General features: G+C 44.5%; 1 protein-coding gene and 1 long non-coding RNA gene across 8 annotated transcripts in view; one reads left to right on the plus strand and one right to left on the minus strand.

Annotated features, from left to right (window-relative positions):
- VPS53 (VPS53 subunit of GARP complex) overlaps positions 1-24,913 on the plus strand; it is a 191,345-nt gene that overhangs the window by 16,139 nt on the left and 150,293 nt on the right. For 4 of the 7 annotated variants that reach the window (XR_004972902.1, XR_004972903.1, XM_036340923.1 and 1 more), the window contains exons 1-6: positions 244-577; positions 684-884; positions 13,070-13,225; positions 19,906-20,004; positions 20,589-21,371; positions 23,817-23,897. Coding sequence is in view for 5 of the 7 variants with exons in the window: in XM_036340923.1 (XP_036196816.1) it covers positions 21,285-21,371; positions 23,817-23,897 (168 nt within the window). In the remaining 2 variants the exon portion in view is untranslated. Of the gene's footprint in view, positions 1-243; positions 578-683; positions 885-13,069; positions 13,226-19,905; positions 20,005-20,588; positions 21,372-23,816; positions 23,898-24,913 lie in introns of those variants that run through there. The other 3 variants (XM_036340926.1, XM_036340925.1, XM_036340924.1) reach the window with 2 other exon arrangements.
- On the minus strand, positions 793-2,898 carry LOC118671888. The gene is made up of 3 exons (XR_004972904.1): positions 2,423-2,898; positions 2,047-2,213; positions 793-1,294 (listed from the first exon to the last, which is right to left on the minus strand). It is a non-coding gene; the product is annotated as an uncharacterized LOC118671888 (long non-coding RNA).

Consider the following 24,913-nt stretch of genomic DNA (forward strand, 5'->3'; position numbering starts at 1 on the left):
CACCCTCCGCCCTGCACCCCGCCCCGGCCCGCGCGACTCCGGCAGCCGCGGGGCGCTGGCCCCGAGCCCGCACCGCCACTCTCCGCGTGACCTGACCGGCGGCCGCGATAGGCGCGGGCCGCGGGCCGGGGCGGGGTCTCGCCGCCACCGCCCCTGGGCCCAGAGGCTTCCCCGGATTCCCGGGCCGGCCGCGAGCGGGGCGCGGGGGCGAGCTGCTGCCCGGGCGGGGGCGGGGGGGTGGGGTCCGCGGCGGGCGGCCCGGTGGGCTCCGAGCGCGCTGATGCTGCGCCGGGACCCGCCGCTGCCTGGCGGCCCAGGCAATGATGGGGCGGGCAGAGGCTCTGGGGGCTGCAGTTCAGTCGCCACGGAAGCTTTCCTCCTCCCTCCGGAACCAGCCCGACAGACGAAGTGCCCGCATCTGCCACCGCCCTCCTCTCCCCCCCAGCTCCAGGCGAAGGGGGCGGGCTGCCAGTGGGGGGCCGAGAAAGCCAGGTAGAAGGATGTACTCCGTGGAGAGCTCCTACCATCCGGTGGACGAGCCCTCCCGGCAGGAGCAGTGCCCCGTTGGAGCGGAGCGGTGGGCGTCCCTCCTTGAGGAAAGGAAGGAAAGGGTGGGTGAGCTTGTGGCTCTACGCTTATCCGTGGCCTGGCTTATCAACTTCGGTGCATCTTGTTCCAAACAGGAGTCTGAAGGAAATGGCCTTTCTGCCAAAGAAGGCTTTTCCGTGCCCTGCCAACTGCTGCCATTTCTCCAGAGGGGATCGCGCCGAACATTAAATCCTGCCACGGAACCAGCAGTTCCTCTTGCGATGTGATGTGCACATGGAAGTGGAATATCACGTCTGTAGACTTTCTGTGGTCCTGCCTCTTGGCTTTGGGTCAAGGTACTGCCCAGTCTTGGTGACTGTTTTGTTGCTGTTGACAACGGCTCTTAGTTAAAAGTTCCGGGCCAGGTGCCCTAAATTTGAGTGGATTGGAATCTGATTCACTCGCACTCAGCACCAATTACATGGGCCAGTACAGTAACTTCAGTATTACTGGCTTCTCTCCCTCTTGGGGCTTACCAAAGTTTTACTTTCCTTTGGTCTGTATCTTTCTCAGCTAATGTGGGAAGAACACCATTCATTTATGTCTACTGCAATGAATAAGTACTATAGGTCTCTTCATGCAAAAGGCTGGAAAAAGCCCCATAGAAGACTCTGTCTGGAACAACACTTCTCAGCCTCTAGGCCACTGTTGCCTCATTTGTGAAACAAAGAGGATGAATGACAAGCTCTTTAAGGCTCTTCCAGCTCTAAAATCAAAAGATTATATGAGGCAAGATTATATGAGATTATAAAGTAAAAGATGATTTCTGTTCAATATCAGTTAAATTTCTATAACATGGTAGTTACTGGTGTAGAAACAGATATAAACACATCTTTTTAACTCTTCCAGTATGTCGTTCAGATGAGGGATTTAGCCAATACTTAGCAAGCAGAAAGTCCAAAGAAAAGTGTGAAATTTCTTTCACTTAGGGCAACATCTCTAACTCCCAAATTCCCTAACACACTTGGTGAGATGAGAAAGACACTTGAGTTTGGTAGCAAGGTATCTGGCCAATACAAAGCTTTCTGTATTTTCACATTTGCATGTGGACAAAGGACAGTTAGCTGTAAACTTTCCATTCTCTCCAGAAGATATAATCCTTGTGCATTCCACTTTTTTAAAAAATCTTTATTTTTTTTAAAATATACTTTTTATTGATTTTTTACAGAGAGGAAGGGAGAGAGATAGAGAGTTAGAAACATCGATCGGCTGCCTGCTGCACACCCCCTACTGGGGATGTGCCCACGACCAAGGTACATGCCCTTGACCGGAATCGAACCCGGGACCTTTCAGTCCGCAGGCCGACGCTCTATCCACTGAGCCAAACCGGTTTCGGCTTAAAATCTTTATTGTTGAAAGTATCACATATGTCCGCTTTTTCCCCCCATTGACCTCTCCTAGCCCGCCCTCAACAACCTCCCCCAGCCCCCAGGGTGCATTCCACTTTGTATTCCTTACCCATTTATCCCGGTCACTCCTGCTTTTCCAGAGGCAAGTGGTTACAAGTCCTCCCTGCCTTCTCTCCGTAATGGGATCAGCAACACGTACCAAGGATGCTAACACTTTTAAGTGGCAGGACCAATTATCTCCTATGTAAGAAGTTGTTTGTACAGCTCTTAAGGAGTCTATCAAATGAAAACAAACAGATGTTTCACATATAGAAGATAGCAGGTAAAATGTGTTTCTAACACCATGCTCATGAAGTCACCAGAATGTCTAGATTGAATCACCAGAAGGCCAACAAGCATAAACATGAGTCTTGACTTTTCAAGGGATCAAACCACTGTGGGCAAATGATAAAGCCAAATAAACAGCACTGCAAACTTCTACTCACCCTTCAAAAGGTCTCTCCTCATCTCCCCTCTACTCATCTTGAGTCAAATGCTTCCTCCTCTTCCAAGATTTCTATTTACCTGTCTTTCCAGGCAGATGTATAAGTTCATTTTCTAACCTGCCTGTGATGTTTTCATTTGAGTAGTGAGCATGTTTTTTTTTTTTTTATTTGTATGTATGTTTCTCTACCAAACTGTTATCTCTTTGAAACAGGACCGTCTATTTTCATTTTGTTTCCCAAGTTAGGCCTGGTACATTGCAAGTGCTCAACAAATGTTTGATACCTTTTAAAGCTAATGTTTATTGAGTATTTACTATGTGCCAGGCACTATAGTAAACATTTTGCATGAATCATCTCATTGGGTCCTCATGAAAAAATATATTATCCTCACTGTGTATGTATGACCCAGAGTAATGAACATATTGTCCAATCTCCCACCGCTGGTGGCAGAGTTGGGATTTGAATTCAGTACTTTCTGCCTTCAAGGTCAATGTGATTAATGATTATAATGCCTTTAAACTTGATAAGAAAGGAAAGAATAATACTGTTTCACAATGTAGTTTCTGATTAGCAAGCACTGTTTCTAATTATTTACTCACAAATATAAATATATACAGTGAGGTTTATGGGCTCTGATGCTGCTGTTATTAGCACCACTTTATACCTATATATACCTTTATAATTTTCATATATTATCCCACTTGGTTCTCAAAATAACTCAGTGAGGTAGGCGAACATATTATTTTCACTTTATAGATTTAGAAACTTAGGTGCAGAATGATAAACTGACTTACAACTTGTTCTTAGGACTGAAAATGTGGCCAGGAGGAAATTAATGGCCCTTCTCTTTTTTTCTCCTGCACTTTGCACTCTGTAAAACAACTTACCAATATGGCTTTGCACTGACTGATATCTGTATATGTGTTTCCCCTTCAGACTGTGTACCTCTGATGGTCAGGTAGGGACTGTTGGTCCAGGGGGCAGCCATGGCGTACAGCACTGGGGTTAGGATCAGAGGACCTGAGTTCCAGTCCTGGCTCTGCTACCCATAAGCTGTGTGGCATGGGGAGAACGACGTAACCTCCTGTAAAATGGGGGGGGGGGGGGTCCTCTACCTATCTTACAGGGTGGCTGTGAGGATTAGATGGATGTTTTCAAAAATACATGTTAACTATGTGTTGAGCACAGGCAAGGGATTATTTGTGTTTATCTTGGTATCACCGCAACACAGTTCCTTGCTGCTAAGCTTCTCAATAAACACCCATTAGACTGAAGGTGCCCTGGGCCTGGCCTTAGCCAGCCTCCAGCCGCAGCTTCCCCGGGTTTGTCCTGGACTATTTGCAAAGGCAAACTAAGTCTAAGAAGCACAGTCACACCCCAGGCACATGGCTTCTACAAACAGTGACCACAGCTGCACACCACAGGGAAGTCTTTGCTTATGTACACAATGATAACGACCCCTGTCAATAAAAAGCATAATCTACACAAAGAATTGATTGTATAGTACTTGCCTTTGTGTTATTGCTTTCGATTTTTTTTAAAGCACTTTCACATACACATTTCTTTCCTATAAATACAAAGTTTTGCTTGTTTGCTGATAGTCACACCTAATTAGAAGTAGTGAGTTCTAAACTCAAGTTTAAAAAAAATATTCAAAGACATTGAACCATTGAAGAAATTACCTTTGAAATGAGTTAGAACCAGCAAATGGAGTGCAAAGTCAGCTGCCATCCTGAATTATCCGATCAATCATTTTTAGTATCTTCATGTTTCATAAGTAATTCCATAAAAGGCTTACTTTGCTTACTTAACTCAGTGATTGTATTTTTAGTTTTCTGATCATAAAAGCAATATGTTAGCCCTGGCCAGTGTGGCTCAGTGGGTTGGAGCGTTCTCCCATGCAATGAAAGGTCGTGGATTCGATCTGGTCAGGAGTGAGAATGGGAGGCAGCCAACTGAGGTTTCTTTCTCACATCGATGTTTCTCTCCCTCTGCCTTCCTCTCTAAAATCAGTAATAAAAACACACACATATCCTTGGGTGAGGATTAAAAACAAAAGTAATATGTTAAAAAGTAAAACATGCCCACTGTGGAAAATAATAATCACAACTGATACCATCACTGAGAGATACTGTTCTCAGATATTAGCATTTTGATAGAATTCTTCCCCCAGTTTTCTTTGTATGAATTTATGATATAGTTGATTGAAATTATGCTTTAAATTAATTTTGAACATTAATATTTCAGTTATAATCATTTTTAATTTATTAAAATTTTCAGAAACCTAATTTTTGCAAAGTAATTTGATATTTGAATGAGTTAGATTGTCTTTCAAAGTAGGTTATAACTTAAGAAAGGAATTCTAAACATCTTAAATTTTTTTATTAATTTTTTTAGAGCGAGAAGGAGAAACATTGATTTGTTGTTCCACTTATTTATGCATTCATTGGTTGCTTCTTGTACGTGCCCTGACTAGAGATCGAACCCACAATCTTGGTGTATCTGATTGACGCTAACCAACTGAACTACTGGGCCAGGGCTTAAGAAAGAAAATCTTAACTTGGGGAGAGTAGGTTTGTTCTGGAAACTTTACCTTAAAAACATTAACATTCCAGCTTGGTTGGTGTGGCTCAGTGCTGAGTATCGACCTGTGAGTCTGGAGATAAGGGTTCGATTCCCCATCAGGGCACATGCCCAGGTTGTGGGCTTGATCCCCAGAAAAGGGTGTGCAGGAGGCAGCTGATCAATGATTCTCATAATTGATGTTTATATCTCTCCCTCTCCCTTCCTCTCTCTGAAATAAAATAAAAACATTAAAAAATCACACAAAAAACATGAAGACTGCTATCCTATTAGCACTCAGTTTCTACCTTTAGAGTGGGCATCGTAATATCTATAGAAACCCAAGCTCCTATGTAAGTATCTAGGTTTTTTTTCTTTTTAAAGGTTGAGCTCTATTAACCTATTTAGTAAACTACAATTATGTAGGTGCTTGGTAGTTGTTAAGTAATGAATGAAGGAAAAACCATTCTTTGTGAAGCGGCTTTTACCATGCACAGCCAATTTCAACCAGTTAATTAGTTCTCAGCAAGATTGTAGGAGAAAACCTAAATGGCCAGAAACTTAAAAAAATGCAGAGAAAGCAGATTAGTGACAAGGGCTCAAATGTCTTCTTTGGGAAGGAATCTTCATTTTATATACCACCAGGAACCTCAGCCCCAAGCATACCAGCCATGCTTATGTGGCAGCTGAGTGTCACCACTGTTCTATGAGTGACTGACCTCACAAACTAGTAATGGTCAGTCTAAAGGCTGAATGAACTGTTGAGTTAAGAGCCAGGCTGATTGCCCTGCAGGTAGAGCAAATTCCCACGTTGCCAGGTAACTTGGTGGAGCTGCCTAGCACAGGTCTCAGAAGGATTTAGGAGGTTTTAAATAATATTAGTGCAAGGTGAAGTACAGGGAACACTTGCTAGTTAAAATCCTGCCACTTTATTTCTTTTGTGTATCATAAGTCCATTGTTTTCTATGCGGTATCTCTGGCTTGATTGGTTTATTTTTATGTTTTTTTTCTATTTAGATGTTAAGTACTATGGTCACTCAATCTGCTGCTGTTTAACATTCTACTATTGGGGTCCTGGCCAATGTAACAGCACATACACAAACCTTCAAGAAAGATTTTAACACTGGGAAGAAAAAGAAAGAACTATCACTGTTTTCAAACAATATGTAATCCTATCTAATAAAAGAGCAATATGCAAATTGACCACCACTCCAACACACAAGATGGTCGGCAGGGGAGGGCAGTTGTGGGCGATCAGGCTGGCAGGGGAGGGCAGTTTGCGACCATTAAATTTCCTTTGGAAAAAATAAAATTAGTTGAATAGTGCCCAACCCTCCCAATTCATGTCCACCTAGTATCTCTGAAAGTGACCTTATTTAGAAATGATGTCTTTGCAAATGCAACTAGTGTAAGGATTGAGATGAGACCTTACTGGATTAGGGTAGGCCCTAAATCCCAGGAGAGTATACTCATAAGTGACAGAAAAGGACACAGGAACAGAGAGAAGGCAATGTGAAAACAGAGAGGGAGCCAAACCGGTTTGGCTCAGTAGATAGAGAGTCTGCCTGCGGACTGAAAGGTCCCAGGTTTGATTCCGGTCAAGGGCATGTACCTTGGTTGCGGGCACATCCCCAGTAAGAGGTGTGCAGGAGGCGGCTGGTCGATGTTTCTCTCTCTTCGATGTTTCTAACTCTCTATCCCTCTCCCTTCCTCTCTGTAAAAAATCAATAAAATATATTTTTAAAAAACACACACACAAAAAAAAACCAGAGAGGGAAACTGGAATGCTGTGTCTATAAGCCAAGGAATGCCAACGACTGCTGGCAGTGCCAGAAGCTAGGGAAGAGGTATGGACGAGTTTCTCCTGTAGAACCTCCAAAAAGGACTCAACCCGCTGACAATGTAATTTCAGACTTCTGGCCTCCAGGACTCTGAGAAAATAAATTTCTATTGTCATAATGTATCCCCCCTGTGGAAATTTGCTATGGTAGCCCTAGGAAACTAATACAACACCTGCCACATACCAAACACAAACATAAATTCCAAATATATCAAAGGTAAACAAAAAGCAACACTATAAATGTATTAGAAGAAAATTTTGAAAAATATTTTAAAAATTCACAGGCTAGAAAAGCTTTACCAAAGCATAAAACCCAGATATCATATAGGAAAGGACTGACAGATTTGCATATATGTGTGTGTATGTGTGTGTGTGTGTATGGTATATTTTTATTTCAGACAGGAAGAGAGAGAGAGAGAGAGAGAGAGAGACATCAATGATGAGGGAGAATCACTGATTGGCTGCCTCCTACATGCCCCCTATGGGGGATGAAGCCTGCAACCTGGGCATGTGTACTGACCGGGAATTGAACCATGACTTCCTGGTTTATAGGTCGATGGTCAATCACTGAGCCATGCAGGCTGAGCCAGATATGTGTATATTAAAAACAACACAACAACTGTATAACAAAAGACACTATTAACAAGTGAAAACACCAGTAACAGTTTTTAAAATATATTTGTAGTATATAGCAGAGCAAGGGTTAATATCCAGAATAGTCAAAGAGATTGTACAAATTATGAAGAAACAAATGACCCAAAAGAATTATTCAGATGCTATATAAACTGGAAATACACAAACAAAATACAAAAAGACAATAAAAGCTTTATAAATAAGTATTCAAAAGACTGATAATATCAGTATACATAAAGATACAAAGATATAGGCACTTTTTCAATGCTGGTAGAAGATTAAATATATATTACAAGGATATAGTGTTGTCCTAGCTGGTTTGGCTCAGTGGATAGAGTGCTGGCCTGCAGACTGAAGGGTTACAAGTTTGATTCTTGTCAAGGGCATGTACCTCGGTTGTAGACTCGATCCCTAGCCCCATGTGTCTGTCTCACATAGATGTTTTTCTCTCTCCATCTCTCCCACTCCCTTCCACTCTCTCTAAAAATAATGGAAAAATATCCTTGAATGAGGATTAACAACAAAAAGGATATAGTATTGTTTGTAATAAAAAAAATTCTGATCAATTTAAATATCAAGTAATAAAATATTTCATGGTATAGTCAAACTATGGAATACTATATAGATATTAAAAGACCCTGGGGACCAAGCCCACAACCCGGGCATGTGCCCTGACTGGGAATCGAACCGTGACCTCTTGGCTCTTGATTCCTAAGTCAAAACTCAACCACTGTACCACACAGGCCAGACCATTGGTTGATTCTTTTTTTTTTTTTTTTTTTTTTTTTTTAGATTTCACATAAGCAAAATCAGTAAGACAGTTTATTGTTTATATTCCGAACGATTATCCATATGACTGATACAATAATATTTCTGAGATGTAAATCACTTTACTCCCCCCTTAAAATACTTAGTGGTTCCCAATAATAAAACTTAAACTCAGCATAACTTTTGTGACTTTTGAATGACTCAAGAAATACTTATTGAGCATCTATTATGTCTAGCCACTTTTCCTCATACTTGAGACACAGCAATGAATTAAATAAGCCTTAAAGATACCTGGAGATTACAGTCTACTGGTGAAATATAGATAATAAGTGATAAATATAATATGTAAACAAATTATCTAGTATATTCAGCCTTATGAGATTGGAATGCGCATCTCCACCACATGCATCCTAACTTTCACCATACCTTACTCTTTTCTTTTTTTTTTCTTTTTTTTTAATATATTTTTTATTGATTAAGATATTACATATGTGTCCTTGTCCCCACATTACCCTCTACCCCCCACCCCGCTCATGCCCTCACCCCCCTGTTGTCCATGTCCATTGATTAGGCCTATATGCTTGCATATAAGTCCTTTGGTTGATCTTTCCCCCTTACCCCCACCCTCCCCTACCTTCCCTCCAAGTCCCGACAGTCCAATCAATGCCTCTCCGTCTCTGGATCAGTCCTTGTTCATCAGTTTATGTTGTTCATTATATTCCACAAATGAGTGAGATCATGTGGTATTTATCCGCTCTCCAGTTCCATCCATGCTGTGGCAAATGGTAAGAGTTCCTTTTTCTTCTTCCTCTTCTTAAAGAATACCTTTCAGCATTTTATATAATGCTGGTTTGGTGGTGATGAACTCCTTTAGCTTTTTCTTATCCGTGAAGCTCTTTATCTGACCTTCTATTCTGAATGATAGCTTTGCTGGATAAAGTAATCTTGGTTGTAGGTTCTTGCTATTCATCACTTTGAATATTTCTTGCCACTCTCTCCTGGCCTGCATGGTTTCTGTTGAGAAATCAGCTGACAGTCGTATGGGTACTCCCTTGTAGGTAACTGACTGTCTTTCTCTTGCTGCTTTTAAGATTCTCTCTTTATCTTTTGCTCTTGGCATTTTAATTATGATGTGTCTTGGTGTGGTCCTCTTTGGATTCCTTTTGTTTGGGGTTCTCTGTGCTTCCTGGACTTGTAAGTCCATTTCTTTCACCAGGTAGGGGAAGTTTTCTGTCATTATTTCTTCAAAAAGGTTTTCAATATCTTGCCCTCTCTCTCCTTCTGGTACCCCTATAATTCTGATGTTGGTACGCTTGAAGTTGTCCCAGAGGTTCCTTACACTATCTTCATATTTTTGGAATCTCTTTTCTTTTTTCTTTTTTGGTTGGGTATTTTTTGTTTCTTTGTATTTCAAATCTTTGACTTGATTCTTGGGATCCTCTTTTCTGCTGCTGGATCTCTGTAAATTATTCTTTATTTCAGTCAGTGTATGCTTAATTTCTAGTTGGTCCTTTTTCATGTCCTCCATGGTCTCACTATACTTATTGAGGGATTCATTAAATTTATCGGCGGTTTCCATAAAATTCTTGAAAAACCTTATAAACGTGGCCTTGAACTCTATATCCAATCGTTTGCTTTCCTCCATTTCTGCCATTTGTGACCTGTTTCTTTGTCTCCGCATTTTGGCAGCTTCCCTGTGTTGATAGAGTGGCCCTGCGCGCCAGGTGTCCTGTAGGGCCCAGTAGCTCAGCCTCCCCAGTTACCTGGGGTGGACACTCTTGGTGCACTCTTGGTGCCTTGGTTGTTGTAGAATCACTGGGAGGAATTGACCTCCAGGCCAATTGGCTGTGAGAATCAGCTGTGTCTAAAGTGGGAGAACTTCTGTGCTGAAGACACCCTTCTGGGGCAAGACTTGCTTCAGTGGGGCTTTGGTGCTCACTGAGTCTGCTCCCTGAGTGTGTCCCTTATGGATCTGAGGAGCTGCAGTCTGGATGGTCCCCCTCTGATCACTGGGTACAGTGTCTCCTGGATCTAAGGAGGTGCTAATTCAGCCTCTGCCTGAGGCCACACAGCAGGAGCCACGAAGAGGCTCAGCTGTGAAGCAATGCAAGCCGCTGCGGGGCCTTGGGCCTTCTCTTGGAAGTTCCGGGTCTGCCTGGCTCGGCTGCAGTTAGGTACATTCACATGCAAAAGCCTCTGCCGCCGCCTGGGTGGGGCGGGGTCTCAGGGAATCAAAGGGCGGATCAAGGAGCTATGGCTGATTCTCCGCCCGGAGTCGCGCGTCTCAGTGACCCGCTAATTGCTGCAAGCACCTCTGAGGGAAAGCCGCCTTCAAGTTCGCCCGCTGCCGGACAGACCAGCTTCTCCCCGTATGAGTCCTGGGTCCCCAGAGACTTCCCGGAACCAGAGTTCAGAGCAGTCGGGAGCTTGTGATTCAAAAAGACAGCCGCGTCCTCAGGTGCCACCCCCTTTCCTCGCGCGCGAGAGCCGGCCGTACCTCTGCACTTGTACCTCTGCACTTCACCTCTGCAGCTCCTCTGGCTCTCAGCGTGCTTTTCTTTCCTTCTAGTTGTAGAATTTACACTCAGCCAGCCTTCCTGTTGTTCTGGATGATGTTTGCTCTGTCCTTTGCGGTAATTTTCAATTGTTGTGTGAGGCGACAATTTCCCAGTGTTTACCTATGCTGCCATCTTAGTTTCTCCTTGATTCTTTTTTTTTAAATTTCTTTATTGTTTAAAGTATTACGTAAGTCTCCTTTTCCCCTTATTGACCTCTCCCAGGCTGCCCCTACCCACCCCCCCCCCGTCTGTGTCCATTGGTTATGCTCATATGCATGCATACAAGTCCTTTGGTTGATCTCTTAACCCCCTCACCCTCCACCGTCCCTCATAGGTTGGGTTGATTCTTGTATGTGCCCTGACCGGGGATCAAACTGGCAACCTTGGCATATCAGATGATGCTTTAACCAACTGAGCAGGGTCATCATATTTTAAAGTGTCAAGATGGCATATAAGCTCTTGGAGAGTAACGGCTTTGATTTTTCCAAGATTTCCCCCTACTGTAACAGGGCCTAGTTCAGGAGGTTAGCGAGGCAGAAGAGCAAAAGCACTGGACTGCAACGTAACAGACCTTGGTGTCAGTGCAGCAGGCCAATACTTAGCATCACCTTGTCTCCGCACCCTACTGTCCTACCTGCCTCAAGGACTTTGGTGAAGACTAACCACATATATGGAAACATTTAAGCCATGCATAAAGTACTACGCAAATGTATTTCATTGTAGCCCAGCTGGTGTGGCTCAGTGGTTGAGCGACAACCCACGCACCAAGAGGTTACGGGTTTGATTCCAGGTCAGGGCACATGCCTGGGTTATGGGCTCCATCCCCAGCAGGGGGCATGCGGGAGGCAGCCAGTCCGTGTGGATGTTTCTCTCTCAGCGATGTTTCTATCTTTCCCTCTCCCTACCTCTCTCTAAAATATCAATAAAAACATATTTAAAAAGAAAATGTATTTCATTGTACTAGTTCCTGAAACCATTCCCTATCGTTTAGCATAGTGGATTATATCTGCCCATAATTACTAAACTAAGTCCAACAGATAAATGTGCCTCTGCAAGGGCAGTGAAGGCAAAGGGAAAGAGAAATTGAGCATAAGCAAAGTGAAGCTTTTCACTGGCAGTTGACAATATGTGCCTGACACTATGGCAGTGATGGCGAACCTATGACACGCATGTCACAGGTGACACGCGAACTCATATTTCTGGTTGATTTTTCTTTGTTAAATGGCATTTAAATATAAAAAATAAATATCAAAAATACAAATCTTTGTTTTACTATGGTTGCAAATATCAAAAAATTTCTATATGTGACACGGCACCAGAGTTAAGTTAGGGTTTTCAAAATGCTGACACGCCGAGCTCAAAAGGTTCCCCATCACTGCACTACGGAGAGAAACCCAAGTGTGGATACAAAAGATTTGTAGGCTAATGATGGCTGTGAGAGTTTCTCAAAGCAATGAGTCTCAATGGGAGTTTGGGGTGGAGGAAGCAATCAGAATCTTGAACAATATTATATTTAGGAAACAAAACTTTATGGGTTTTTTTTTTTTAAATGTAGACCTAAAAACGTTTAGCTGGGCAAAAGCAATTCTTGGCTTGTGGAGAATGGATATCGACTGTATGTCAGTGATTATAAAGATTGGAGGGATGGGAATCACATCTCATCAGAATATTGTGTGTGGGAGGGTTATTCACAAGATTTCTATGTTTAGCAGGAGGTGTGAGCTTTAAAAAAAATTTAAGATATACTCAATGGAATCCCCCACCTTAAATTTGCGTGTAAAATGTTGTGCAGCCCTAATTGGTTTGGCTCAGTGGATAGAGCCTCGGCCTGCGGACTCTAGTGCCCAGCCAACTGAGGTTTCTTTCTCACATCGATGTTTCTCTCCCTCTGCCTTCCTCTCTAAAATCAGTAATAAAAACACACACATATCCTTGGGTGAGGATTAAAAACAAAAGTAATATGTTAAAAAGTAAAACATGCCCACTATGGAAAATAATAATCACAACTGATACCATCACTGAGAGATACTGTTCTCATATATTAGCATTTTGATAGAATTCTTCCCCCAGTTCGATTCCGGTCCCAGGTTCGATTCCGGTCAAGGGCATGTACCTTGGTTGCGGGCACATCCCCAGTAGGGAGTGTGCAGGAGGCAGCTGATCGATGTTTTTCTCACATTGGTGTTTCTAACTCTCTATCCCTCTCTCTTCCTCTCTGTAAAAATTCAATTAAAAAAAATAAATGAAATGTTGTGCAAATGTGTCTTTTTCTTCACTTCCTCCAAGGGATTCAGACTCAAAAAAGGTTAAGAACGACTGCTATAGACCCGGAGAAGAGGAGAGGCCGAAGATCCAGCTCAGGGACTGCAACGGAACTCAGCAGGAAGAAGTGGAGTTTCAGAAACAAGAAAGCGGGGCTGGATGTGACGGTGGCGTTGTGAGGTATACAATGAATTAACAGTAGCTACGTTGTAATGACTGTACTAGTTAATGTCAATTTTATAAAACAAGTGTCTTTTTTTCATTTGTTGTAATGTGTAAGACCTGCACAAAAGGAGTTGTCATTTTGCCCTATACAATGATGACTATTACTGATTAAGTAAAGGAATTGCTGAATATGAACCCTGTATAGCCAAGGGGGAAAGGGTCTAATTTTTTAAAAATTTTAAAATATATTTTTATTGAGTTCAGAGAGGAAGGAAGGAGAGAGAGATAGAAACATCAATGATGAGAGAGAATCATCAATCTGCTGCCTCCTACACGCCCCCCACTGGGGATCGAGCCCGCAACCCGGGCATGTGCCCTTGACCGGAATCGAACCTGGGACCCTTTAGTCTGCAGACTGATGCTCTATCCACCGAGCCAAACTGGCTAGGGTGAAAGGGTCTAATTTAAAAGCATCTGGGAGCGAGCATATACGCAGGCCTGAATGCCTGAGCTATGACCGTGGGAACAGAGGAGCTACTGAAGCTCGCTGGAGATTATGATCTGCTTGGCAAGACTGGGCTTGCACAGAGAACCAGAGTACCAATCAAAACAAAACTGGGTGTCCGGGATATGGGAACATTCAGAATGATATGTCAGTCAGGAACAAACGCCAGGGTCCAGGATATTCAGAAAATTCAGGAATGAAAGATAGCAAAAGAGCCTGTCATCACGAAAAGCCATCTACTAAAAACAGTCCATAAAGGAGCGCCAAGAAAACATTTGAACAAGCTTTTATGTAGAAATTAAACTGCATTCCTCCACTACAAGTTGGGGAGCTTTAGCCACCCATATTGACAGCAGGATCTAAGTTTGAGAGTGCTGGAGAGTCCTAGAGGGCATGTGGGAATTTGTAGGGGGTGTTTTTGGTTATCACAGTGTTGGGAGAAGGGACTATGCTACTGGCATTAGGATCAGGTAAAATTCAGACATCCTGCAATTTTTAACAAGAAATTTCACAAAAGCCCAGCTGTTTAGGTCATCACAGAGAGAGAGGCTTAAATGGAATAGAGACATTGTCTTGATCTTATAAAAGAACATACTTTGCACAATGTCTACTTAATATATTCTAGTACTTCACAAACAATGTAACCAGTTGCAAATGTAATAGGATATTGGAGATTCATTTTAATAGAGGTAGAAACACTAAATGACAGGGGCACATGAAATTTAGAAATCTTACTGGATTTCATTAACAAAGGTTGTTTTATTTATTTATTTATTTTTATTTTTTATTATTTTATTTTATTTTTTTTTTTTTTTAAATGAGATTCCCTAACCAATCATTGGTCATTTCTTTTTTCTTTTTTTTTTTTTAATATATTTTATTGATTTTTTACAGAGAGAAAGGGAGAGAGATAGAGAGTTAGAAATATCGATGAGAGAGAAACATCGATCAGCTGCCTCCTGCACACCCCCCACCGGGAATGTGCCCACAACCCAGGTACATGCCCTTGACCGGAATCGAACCTGGGATCTTTCAGTCCGCAGGCCGACGCTCTATCCACTGAGCCAAACCGGTTTCGGCAACAAAGGTTGTTTTAAACTACTTACTATTTCCATCCTATACTTTACAATTTTTTTTTGGCACAATGAGAAATGTTATGAAAATTTCTTATTTGGGGGTGATGGTTTTTTCCCCATTTTATTCTGATGCTAATCTCATAGATGCACCCCAGGACTCCTCTACAGCCTGTTATAAATCTACCAGAGGCCTAGTGCATGGATTCATTCACATTGGGGTTCCCTCAGCGGGGCTTGCGCCCTCACGCAATCCGGGACCCCTCGGGGGATGCTAGACTGCCGGTTTTGGCCTGATCCCCGCAGTCCAGGCCGAGGGATCCCACCAGAGCATGAATCTGTGCACTGGGCCTCTAGTATGCATATAAGATCTTCCTGCCCTCCCACTCCCCCCCTTCCCTTTGAGACTCATCAGTCTGTTCCATACTTTCATGCCTGTGCGTTGAGCGTCTGCCCCCTGGTGATCAGTGTATGTCATAGCTACCGGTCAAATGGTTGCTTAGGCTTTTATATATATAGATCCTTTGAGATCGCCTGTTATTAAAGGACTAGAGGCCCGGTGCACAAAAATTTGTGCACTTGGGGGGGAGGGGGGTGTCCCTCAGTCTGGTCTGTGCCCTCTCGCAGTCTGGGACCCCTTGGGAGATAACGACCTGCTGGCTTAGGCCTGCTCCCGGGTGGCAGAGGGCAGGCCCAATCCCTAGGTGCAGCCCCTGGTTGGGCTCAGAGCAGGGCCGCTTGGGGAGTTGGGGCACCGCCCCCTGTCATGCACAGAGCAGGGCGGATTGGAAGGTTGCGATGCCACCCTCAGTCACACTCAGGGTAGGGCCGATTGGGGGGTTGGGGCACTGCCCCCTGTCACACTCAAGGCAAGGTCGATGGGGAGGTTGTGGCGCCACCCCGTCACGCACAGAGCAGGGCCAATCAGGGGGTTGGGGCGCTGCCCCCTGTCACGCACAGAGCAGGGCCGATCAGGGGGTTGGGGAGCTCCCCCCCCCCCCCCCGTCACGCACAGAGCAGGGCCCATCAGGGGGTTGAGGAGCTCCCCCCTGTCACGCACAGAGCAGGGCCCATCAGGGGGTTGAGGAGCTCCCCCCTGTCACGCACAGAGCCACAGGGCAATCAGGGGGTTGGGGCGCTGCCCTCTATCACTCACAGAGCAGGGGCGCCTTCACCTGTCACGAACAGAGCAGGGCCGATAGGGAGGTTGTGGCCCTGCCCCCTGTCACACACAGAGCCGAGGGGCGATCAGGGGGTTTGGGTGCTGACCCCTGTCACACTGATCCCGGTGCCGGGAGGCCTCTCAGCTCTGCTGATCCCGGTGCTGGGAGGCATATTACCCTTTTACTATATAGGATAGAGGCCTGGTGCACGGGTGGGGGCCGGCTGGTTTGCCCTGAAGGATGTCCTGGATCAGGGTGGGGGTCCCCACTGGGGTGCCTGGCCAGCCTGGATGAGGGGATGATGGCTGTTTGCAGCTGGTCACATACCCTTCAGGGTGGGGGTCCCCACTGGGGTGCCTGGCCAGTCTGGGTGAGGGGCTGAGGGCTGTTTTCAGGCTGGGACTGAAGCTCCCAACTGCTCCTTTTTTTCTTTTTCTTTTTTTAATTCTGGGCCAGCTTTAGCTCTGAGGCTCCAGCTCTTAGGCCTCCGTTCCTGAAAGCAGGTATCTGGTTTGTTTTGGTTCTCGAAACTCTGTATCAACTCCAGCTCTGAGATCCCAGCCGGCTGAAAGCTGGTTTCTGGGGTTTTGTTTAGCATCTGAATTTGTTACAATGTTTGAAACTGCAGGCTCAGAGGCCTGCAGCGGCCGGCGGGGAAGGTTGGAGTCCTCCGTCACTGAAGCAAGCAAGCCTCATGTTAGTTTCAAGCTGCCTGGCTGCCAGCCGCCATCTTGGCTGACAGTTAATTTGCATATCTCACTGATTAGCCAATGGGAAGGGTAGCGGTCATACGCCAATTACCATGTTTCTCTTTTATTAGTGTAGATAGGGTCTCCAAGGTTTGTGTGTGTGTGTGTGTGTGTATGTGTTTAAGTATTAGAGACTGAATTTATGCCTCACTCGGTGAAATTTCAAAATAGAAAATATATTTTCTGTGATACTTTGTCATCATCTGTACCCTATCTCACAGCAAAACAGGAAATTGTTTAAAAAGAAAAAGTCCAGCTTATTTTTGAGATCACATGCTCCTATTTTCATATCCAATTTCTCCATATTTTTTTAATTTTAAAAGTGAATAATCTGTCTTTCCAGGTTTCCCCCTTCTATTAAAAGTATTTCCCTCTTTTGCTTATCATAAACAAATCAGTCTAGCCTGTTCTTACTTATTTTAATGCAGTTCCTTAAAATGTGGAATTCACCTGTATCTCTGCTCCCTTATATTCCTACACTCTTGTAATATGTAACTTACATTCATTACTAGCATTTTATCTGCAAAGGGAAGAAAGGAAAAAATGATGGAGTCGAGAAATTCCAAGTAGGGAAATGTTTTGGGCCGTAGGGGGAGTACAATTGAGAGTTGACAGTGGATGTGTAAAAGGACAATCAGTGGAAATTGGGCCGCATGAATTTCCACCTGTGATGGTCACCCTGGTTACATGACTCTCCATGACAATGGGCTGCTCAGAAACAGAGAAATCAAAAATGAGGAGACGAGGGCTGATGATGGGCATGGTAAACCTGGTCATGTCACTCCGCTGCTTATAATCCTTCAAAGGTTTTCCATTCCTTAACGTGACCTTCAGGAGCCTCCACCCTCTGGCACTGCCTATTTCTCCAGCCTCTTCTTGTACCACTTTTCCCTTGGCTTTCAAAGTCCCATCACCCTGGCCAATTTCTTCCCTCTTTGTGGCTTTTGCATATACCATTCCTTTCATCTGTCATCCCTTACTCCCACCACCGACCCTTTGCTTCAGCTTAAAACTTACTTCCTCAGAGAAGCCTTTGCTGACCAATCAGAACACTCTATCACTATAGTGTCTCAACATGTGCTTTACTTGTCTTTTTTTTTTTAATATTTTTATTGTTGATAGTATTACAGATATCTCCCATCCCCCACTTTCTCCCCTACTTGTCTTTCAGCATGCATCACCATTACATATTTATTTTCTATACATGCAAATTGCTCCATGGAGGCAGGCACTTGGTCTATCTGTTTAAAATATACATTTTTATTGATTTCAGAGAGGAAGGGAGAGGGAGAGAGAGATAGAAACATTAATGATGAGAGAGAATCATTGATCAGCTGCCTCCTGCACGCCCCCTACAGGGGATTGAGCCTGCAACCTGGGCATGTGCCCTTGACCGGAATTGAACCTGGGACCCTTGAGTCCGTAGGCCAGCACTGTATCCATTGAACCAAACCGGCTAGGGTGGTCTATTTATTGATTGATCAATTCCTAGCATCTAGCCTAGTGCTTATCACCAGCAAGTGAATGAATGGCAGGAAAAGTTAGCTATCAGACCTTGGGCAAGTTTTGTTTCATTTTTAACTACATCTCCATTTTCTTATCTGTTAATAGGGGTAATGATAATAACTATCAACCTCAGAATTGCCATGCAGGTTGAAAGAGACAATTCATGCTTTGCAGGGTGTCTGGCATGGAGTAAGGGCTAGGACAGGGGTGGGCAAACTTTTTGACTCGAGGGCCACAATGGGTTCTTAAACTGGACCGGAGGGCCGAAACAAAAGCATGGATGGAGTGTCTGTGTGAACTAATATAAATTCAAAGTAAACATCATTACATAAAAGGGTACGGTCTTTTTTTTCAATAGTTTTATTCATTTCAAACGGGCCGGATCCGGCCCGCGGGCCGTAGTTTGCCAACGGCTGGGCTAGGACATGTTAGTTATTATTATGAACATTAAACGTAAGCTTGCCTGGCCAGCGTGGCTCAGTGGTTGAGCATCAACTTAGGAATCAGGAGGTCAACCATTCGATTTCAGGTCAGGGCACATGCCTGGGTTGCAGGCTTGGTCCCCAGTGGGGAGGCATGCAGGAGGCAGCCAATCAGTGATTCTCTATCACCATTGATGTTTCTATTTCTCCCTTTCCCTTCCTCTCTGAAATCAATAAAAAATATTATTTAAAAAAAAACCCACATAAGATCTGTGAGCAACCAGAACTCTCATACACTGCTGGTAGCAACGCAAAAAATAATACAGCCACTTTGGAAAACATTTACCAGTTTCTTATAAAGTTACACACACACTCACCACACAATCCAGCAATCCCACTTCTAGGTATACACCCAAGTGAAATGAAAACTTATGGACACAAAAACCTGCACATGAATATGTATAGCAGCTTTATTCATCGTCACTCAAAACTGGAAACAACCCTAACATCCTCCAACCAGGGAATGTATAAGCCCATTGTTGCATAGCCATGTAAGTGGAAATACCACTCAGCAAGAATAAATGAACTACTGATACGTGTAACCGTATGATGAAACCCAATGCATTATGCTAGGCGAAAGAAGCCACTCAAATGGTGACATATGTTTCCATTTATATGGCATGCCAAACAAATCAAATTATAGGGACAGAAATCAGGCCAGTGACTGCCAGGGGAGGGGGTGAGGAATGAGGAAATGTGGATGGGAGGGATGATGGAATTATCATAGGACTTGCTTGTGATGGAAAAAAAAAAAAATCCAAGACAAGTGGATATAATTACATTTTTCTTTTCTTTTTTTTTTACAAATATATTTATTGATTTTTTTACAGAGAGGAAGGGAGAGGGATAGAGAGTTAGAAACATCGATGAGAGAGAAACATCAGTCAGCTGCCTCCTGCACACTCCCTACTGGGGATGTGCCCGCAACCAAGGTACATGCCCTTGACCGGAATCGAACCTGGGACCCTTGAGTCCGCAGGCCGACGCTCTATCCACTGAGCCAAACCGGTTAGGACTACATTTTTCTTTTTTATTTATTTTAAGAGGGGGGAGGGGCATTTATATTCCTGAATATAAAAGGACTTCAGGCTCATTGTAGACATTTTGGGAAAATGTACACTCCATCACCTGCAAAAAAGTACTATTTCTTTGCTATCATTTTGTTTGTTTGTTTTTTGTTAATCCTCATCCACGGACATTTTTCCATTGATTTTCAGAGAGAATGGAAGGGTGGGAGGGGGAGAGACAGAAAACGAGAGAAACGCTGGATGTGAGACACACCCTGACCTGGGCAGGGGATTGAGCCTGCAACCGAGGTACGTGCCCTTGACAGGAATTGAAACCGGGACCCTTCAATCCGCAGGCTGATGCTCTATCCACTGAACCAACTGGCTAGGGATTTGCTATCATTTTTATAGGCACAAAATATACACATACAGACTGGGACAATACTGTACATTTTTGCTTTCTGAAATATACATTTTGCTTTCTGAAATATTTTATGCACGTTTCCATGTTATTAAATAATTTTAAAAACTATGCTTTTATGAACCCATTGTATAGCTGATTTATATTTTAACCCTTCCTTTATTGTTAGAAATTACGCTGATTCCATCTTTTCTTTACTACAACTCTGATAAAATGAAATTTTAGGAAAATCTCAGAGGGGCCAGGCACTCTGCCATCACAGGGTTTCACAATGTGTAACTGGTGAAACAGCTCTGCCTTTGGCTGCAATTCTCTCGTCGTCTTAAGTGTCTGGGGGAAGAGCGGTTCCACAGGGTGATCTGGCCTCTTTTTTTTCGTGGTGCATGAGAAACAGGCACCCACATATTACCTGTATTACTAGCTTAAATTTGCATAGTGCTTTTTATATGTAACCGTCCCCACATCCTTGCAGGCAAGCAGAGGGAGTCATGTGTTCAGGATCACACAGACGCCAGCTGTTCAGAGTCTCAGAAAGTAAACAGCTCCCCTTGGAGGGGCACTGACGACGCTGGACCTCCCCCTGCCCACGCTCACCCCAAGGAGCTGCAGACTCCCCCCGAAATCTCTGCCTGCAGGCCTCACACCAGGGGAACTTAACTCTGAACATGGACACTGTCCCATCCGACATGTTGTCTTTGGCAACACTGCCACTACCAGCTGGGGTCATTTCTCCCCCGATGGCAGGGGCACCTACTGCCATTGACCAAGGGGGGGCCCTGGGAGCTGAAGGACCCCCGGCTTCGGGGCCCGAGGGGGTGGCTGTCGGTCGGTCGCCACGGTGCGAGGGCACATCCTCACCGGGGGGTCCTGCAGTGTCCGCGCCCTTCGGCGAGAGGACGACGGCCCCCTCCTCGTCGGGTCAGGGCTGTCCGGGAAGAATCCGGAATGTGCCCAGCTCGCCTCCTCCGGGCACCCGGAGGTCAGTCCTCCGCTATCCCAGAATGCCTCGCATCCCGGAAGTGCCGCCTTCCCGGAAGTTCCCGGCTAGCTGGCCGAGCCGGAGCTCGCTGCAGCGCTGCCCGCCGCGGGGTATGGTTCTGCGGTTTGGGTGACCGCAGGAGGCCCGACCCGGGGCCGGGGTGTGCGTCCGGAGGAGCTGGGCGGCGGGATGATGGAGGAGGAGGACCTGGAGTTCGTGGAGGAGCTGGAAGCGGTGCTGCAGCTCACGCCCGACGTGCAGCTCGCCATCGAGCAGGTGAGCGTTCCGCCCCCTGAGGGGAGGGGAGTGCGGGGGACGGGGCGCTGCGGGGGTGGGACCTGGGGTGGCCCGAGGTGGGAGTCAGGCACGGAAGGGAAGGGACAAGTGTTGGGGGAGGTGGTAAAGGGAAGGGGCTCCTGGATCGAGGGGCGGCGGGAGAGAGCCCTTTCTCGGCCTGGGTTGTCTTTGGAGGGGGCATCCTCCTGCGTTTGGGCCAAGCAGCGGTGCTTCCCGAAGGGACGGACCTGGAGGTGGACTCCTGGCCCGCAGCCCAGGGTTTGGGGGTGTAGAGCTGTCCCTGCATTCGCCAGGCTGCTGTGCCGCGGCTCCCAGGTCTCAGCCCAGCCCCTGGGGCGTGACTCCGAATTGACGGGAGAGCGTAACTTCGATTCCCGAAGCGGATCGAAGAGCAGAGGGGACATGTTGGACCAGGACCCCGTTATCGGGCTTACGTGGCTGACAGCTCCTGCCGTTGCTGTGTTGGGTGAGGTTGAAGACTATTCGCAGGAGGCCTCCCTTCCCTGTGGGGACTCTCTAGTTGCCCAAATTCTCTTTTCAAGTCTATTGAGTTTTTAAGAGTATTGCTATTAAAAATAGTGATTCAGACCAGCGATTTTGTTTTAAACCGGTGTGCCATGAGAGGAAAAGGTTAAAATCGCTCATTTAGATCCTTACAGAGCGGTGGTTCTCAGCCTTCCTAATGCCGCGACCCTTTAATCCAGCTCCTCATGTGGTGCTGACCCCCAACCATAAAATTATTTTCGTTGCTACTTCATAACTGTAATTTTGCTACTGTTATGAATCATAATGTAAATATCTGATACGCAGGATGTATTTTCATTGTTACAAATTGAACATAATGAAAGCATAGTGATTCATCACAAAAACAATATGTAATTATATATGTTTTCCGATGGTCTTAGGCGACCCCTGTGAAAGGGTCGTTCGACCCCCAAAGGGGTCGCGACCCAGAGGTTGAGCACCGCTGTTATAGAGGGTACTGCTCCTGGTAAAAGGAGAAGAGGTCTCTTAGTAGAGTTTTAGGTGTGTTTTTCCAGGAGTGGTTGGCTTACCCATCCAAAGCTCACTTGGCTCATCCTGAGGGTGCCAGCCCATTGAGCACAGGTTTTGGTGTTCAGGCCACACTGCTCCCCACCCACCTCCATTTGCAAAAAAAAAAAAGAAAAAAAAAGTATTTCGTTTGCTCTTTGAACCTAGTGGGCTCTAATAGAAGAAGCAAATCAAACAGTCAGTTATTGTTTGACAAGGATTTTAAGACATAGTTTTACTATTAATAATATTGAGTTCTAGCACAGGTTCATCTAATAATCAGAAAAGAGTTTGCTAACCAGAATAACTATACTGAGCTGGTGAAATACCAGGGGATCACTCGATTACTTTTATAATCCACCTTGTTCAAGTTGCAACTTTTGAAGGGAGTTAGCCATGTTTCCATGGCAGCATTCCTTTTCCTCTTAGAGACAGACAGTTCCTCATTGCCAGCTCTTCACTTCCTGACACTGTGTAAACCATAAAAATCGCTTCAGTGCATAGCAGATTCTATTGCTGAGACATAGTGCATTATGTCTCTTTTTTAATATGTTGTTTTAATATACTGTTTCTATCAAGACTCTTAAAATATATTGTTTTATTGATTTTAGAGAGAGGGATAGAGAGAGAGAAACATTGATGAGAGAGAAACATGGATAGGCTGTCTCCTGCACACCCCAACACTGGGGATGGAGCGTGTAACCAACCCCGGGCATGAGCCCTGACGGGGGAATTGATCTGTGAGCTCCTGGTTCAGGGGCAGATGCTCAAACACTGAGCTACACCAGCCCCGGCCAGGCAAGACTTTCTTAAAGATACAATCATGTCATCAGCTGGCTTAATCTTATTTGCACAATGCCCACTTATTGGCATTTTGTTGATATCTGTGGAACTTTTCACTGTTTCATATTCTATTCTGTTAGTTGCACCAAGACCTAAGATGTTAAAATTACAGGTGTTGGTAAAAATTAAAGATTTTATTTTAACATTTTTTTTTCTTTTGCACATTTTTAATTTTGTAACAACATTTATAATATCATTACTGTTGCTCTTCAGGGCTCAGATTGACTTTGCTCTTGACACATTTGCTTGTGCCTTGACTGTTGGGGTCCAGCCCCAGCAGGTCCAGGGGTTCCCATAGGTGGGGACGGAGTTGGCGAAGAAGGAATGACATGGAGACAGTTTTCAGTTGATCAGCAGCTTAGCCAGGTTCTCTAGTCAGGATCTCCAGCCAAGTTCTGTCTTATTTTAACATTTTATTGAACGTCTAAGCCTTATAAAATGAAAAAAAAATTTGATTTTTGCCTTTTCCACCCAATAGAGAGGAAAGAAATAATACATAAAACAAGACAGAAAGATGATGGTCATTTCTAATCCCCTGTCTTTATATAGGTATTTCCAAGCCAGGATCCTCTAGATCGAGCAGATTTCAATGCTGTGGAGTATATCAATACCCTGTTCCCCACGGAGCAAGTAAGTATGCAGTTTCCTTCATTTTAGTGGCTTCTGGCTCTTCTTGAGTGTTATGATTGATGTGTTATTCTATAAAATCGAAGGAGCCATGATAAAGAAGGAGTGTTAAATTGAAATCAAACTTCATTGTAACCAGGGGAGTAGCTAATATCAAATACTGTTGTTAGAGTGGAATTCTTTGTAGAGTGAGTATATTATTAGAAATTATACCCTTAAATACTTTCCACACACTGATATTTGCTGGACTAATCTTAAGCCTCTACCCCCCAAATATTACATACATATCCTAGCACCAGTCTTAAATAAATTAGGTTTTAGTAGTGTTTGCTGTATAAATAAAGGATGAAAATAAAGGTTTTAATATTTTTTTTCTCACACCCTAATGGGTATTATGGCAACCCCTTGGGGATGCACACACCCTCCTCTGGAGATGCTGTTCTGGGCACTGGGTATTCACAAAAGGATTCTTGACAATAATGACTGGATCAGGTTCACATTTAAAAAATTCCATCTGGCCCTGGCCGATTTGGGTCAGTGGTTAGAGCATTGGCCCTCAGTTTGAAGGGTCTTGGGTTCGATTCCTGGTCAAGGGCATGGACCTCAGTAGCAGGTTCAATCTCCGGCCCTGGTTGGAGCTGTGCAGGAGGCACCCAGTCAATGTCTCCCTCTCCCATCAATGTTTGTCTTCCCATCCTTCCTCCCTCCCACTCTCTCTCTAAAGATCAATAAAAAGAATATCCTCATGTTAGAGATAGACAGTTCCTCATTGCCTCAATACTCAGGTGAGTATTAAAAAGTTTTTTTATCCGGCCCTGGCCAGTGTGGCTCAGTTGGTTGGAGTGTCATCACATACACCAAAAGGTCAGGGCACATACCCAGGTTGCGGGTTTGATCTCCCATTGGGGTGTGTATGGGAGGCAGCCAATCAATGTTTCTTTCTCACATTGATATTTCTCTCCCTCTTCCTTCCTCTCATTAAAAACAATCCTATCCTATATAAAAGGTCAGGACCATAA

Source organism: Myotis myotis, unplaced genomic scaffold (genome assembly GCF_014108235.1).
Source record: "Myotis myotis isolate mMyoMyo1 unplaced genomic scaffold, mMyoMyo1.p scaffold_m19_p_17, whole genome shotgun sequence".
Classification (NCBI taxonomy): domain Eukaryota; kingdom Metazoa; phylum Chordata; class Mammalia; order Chiroptera; family Vespertilionidae; genus Myotis; species Myotis myotis.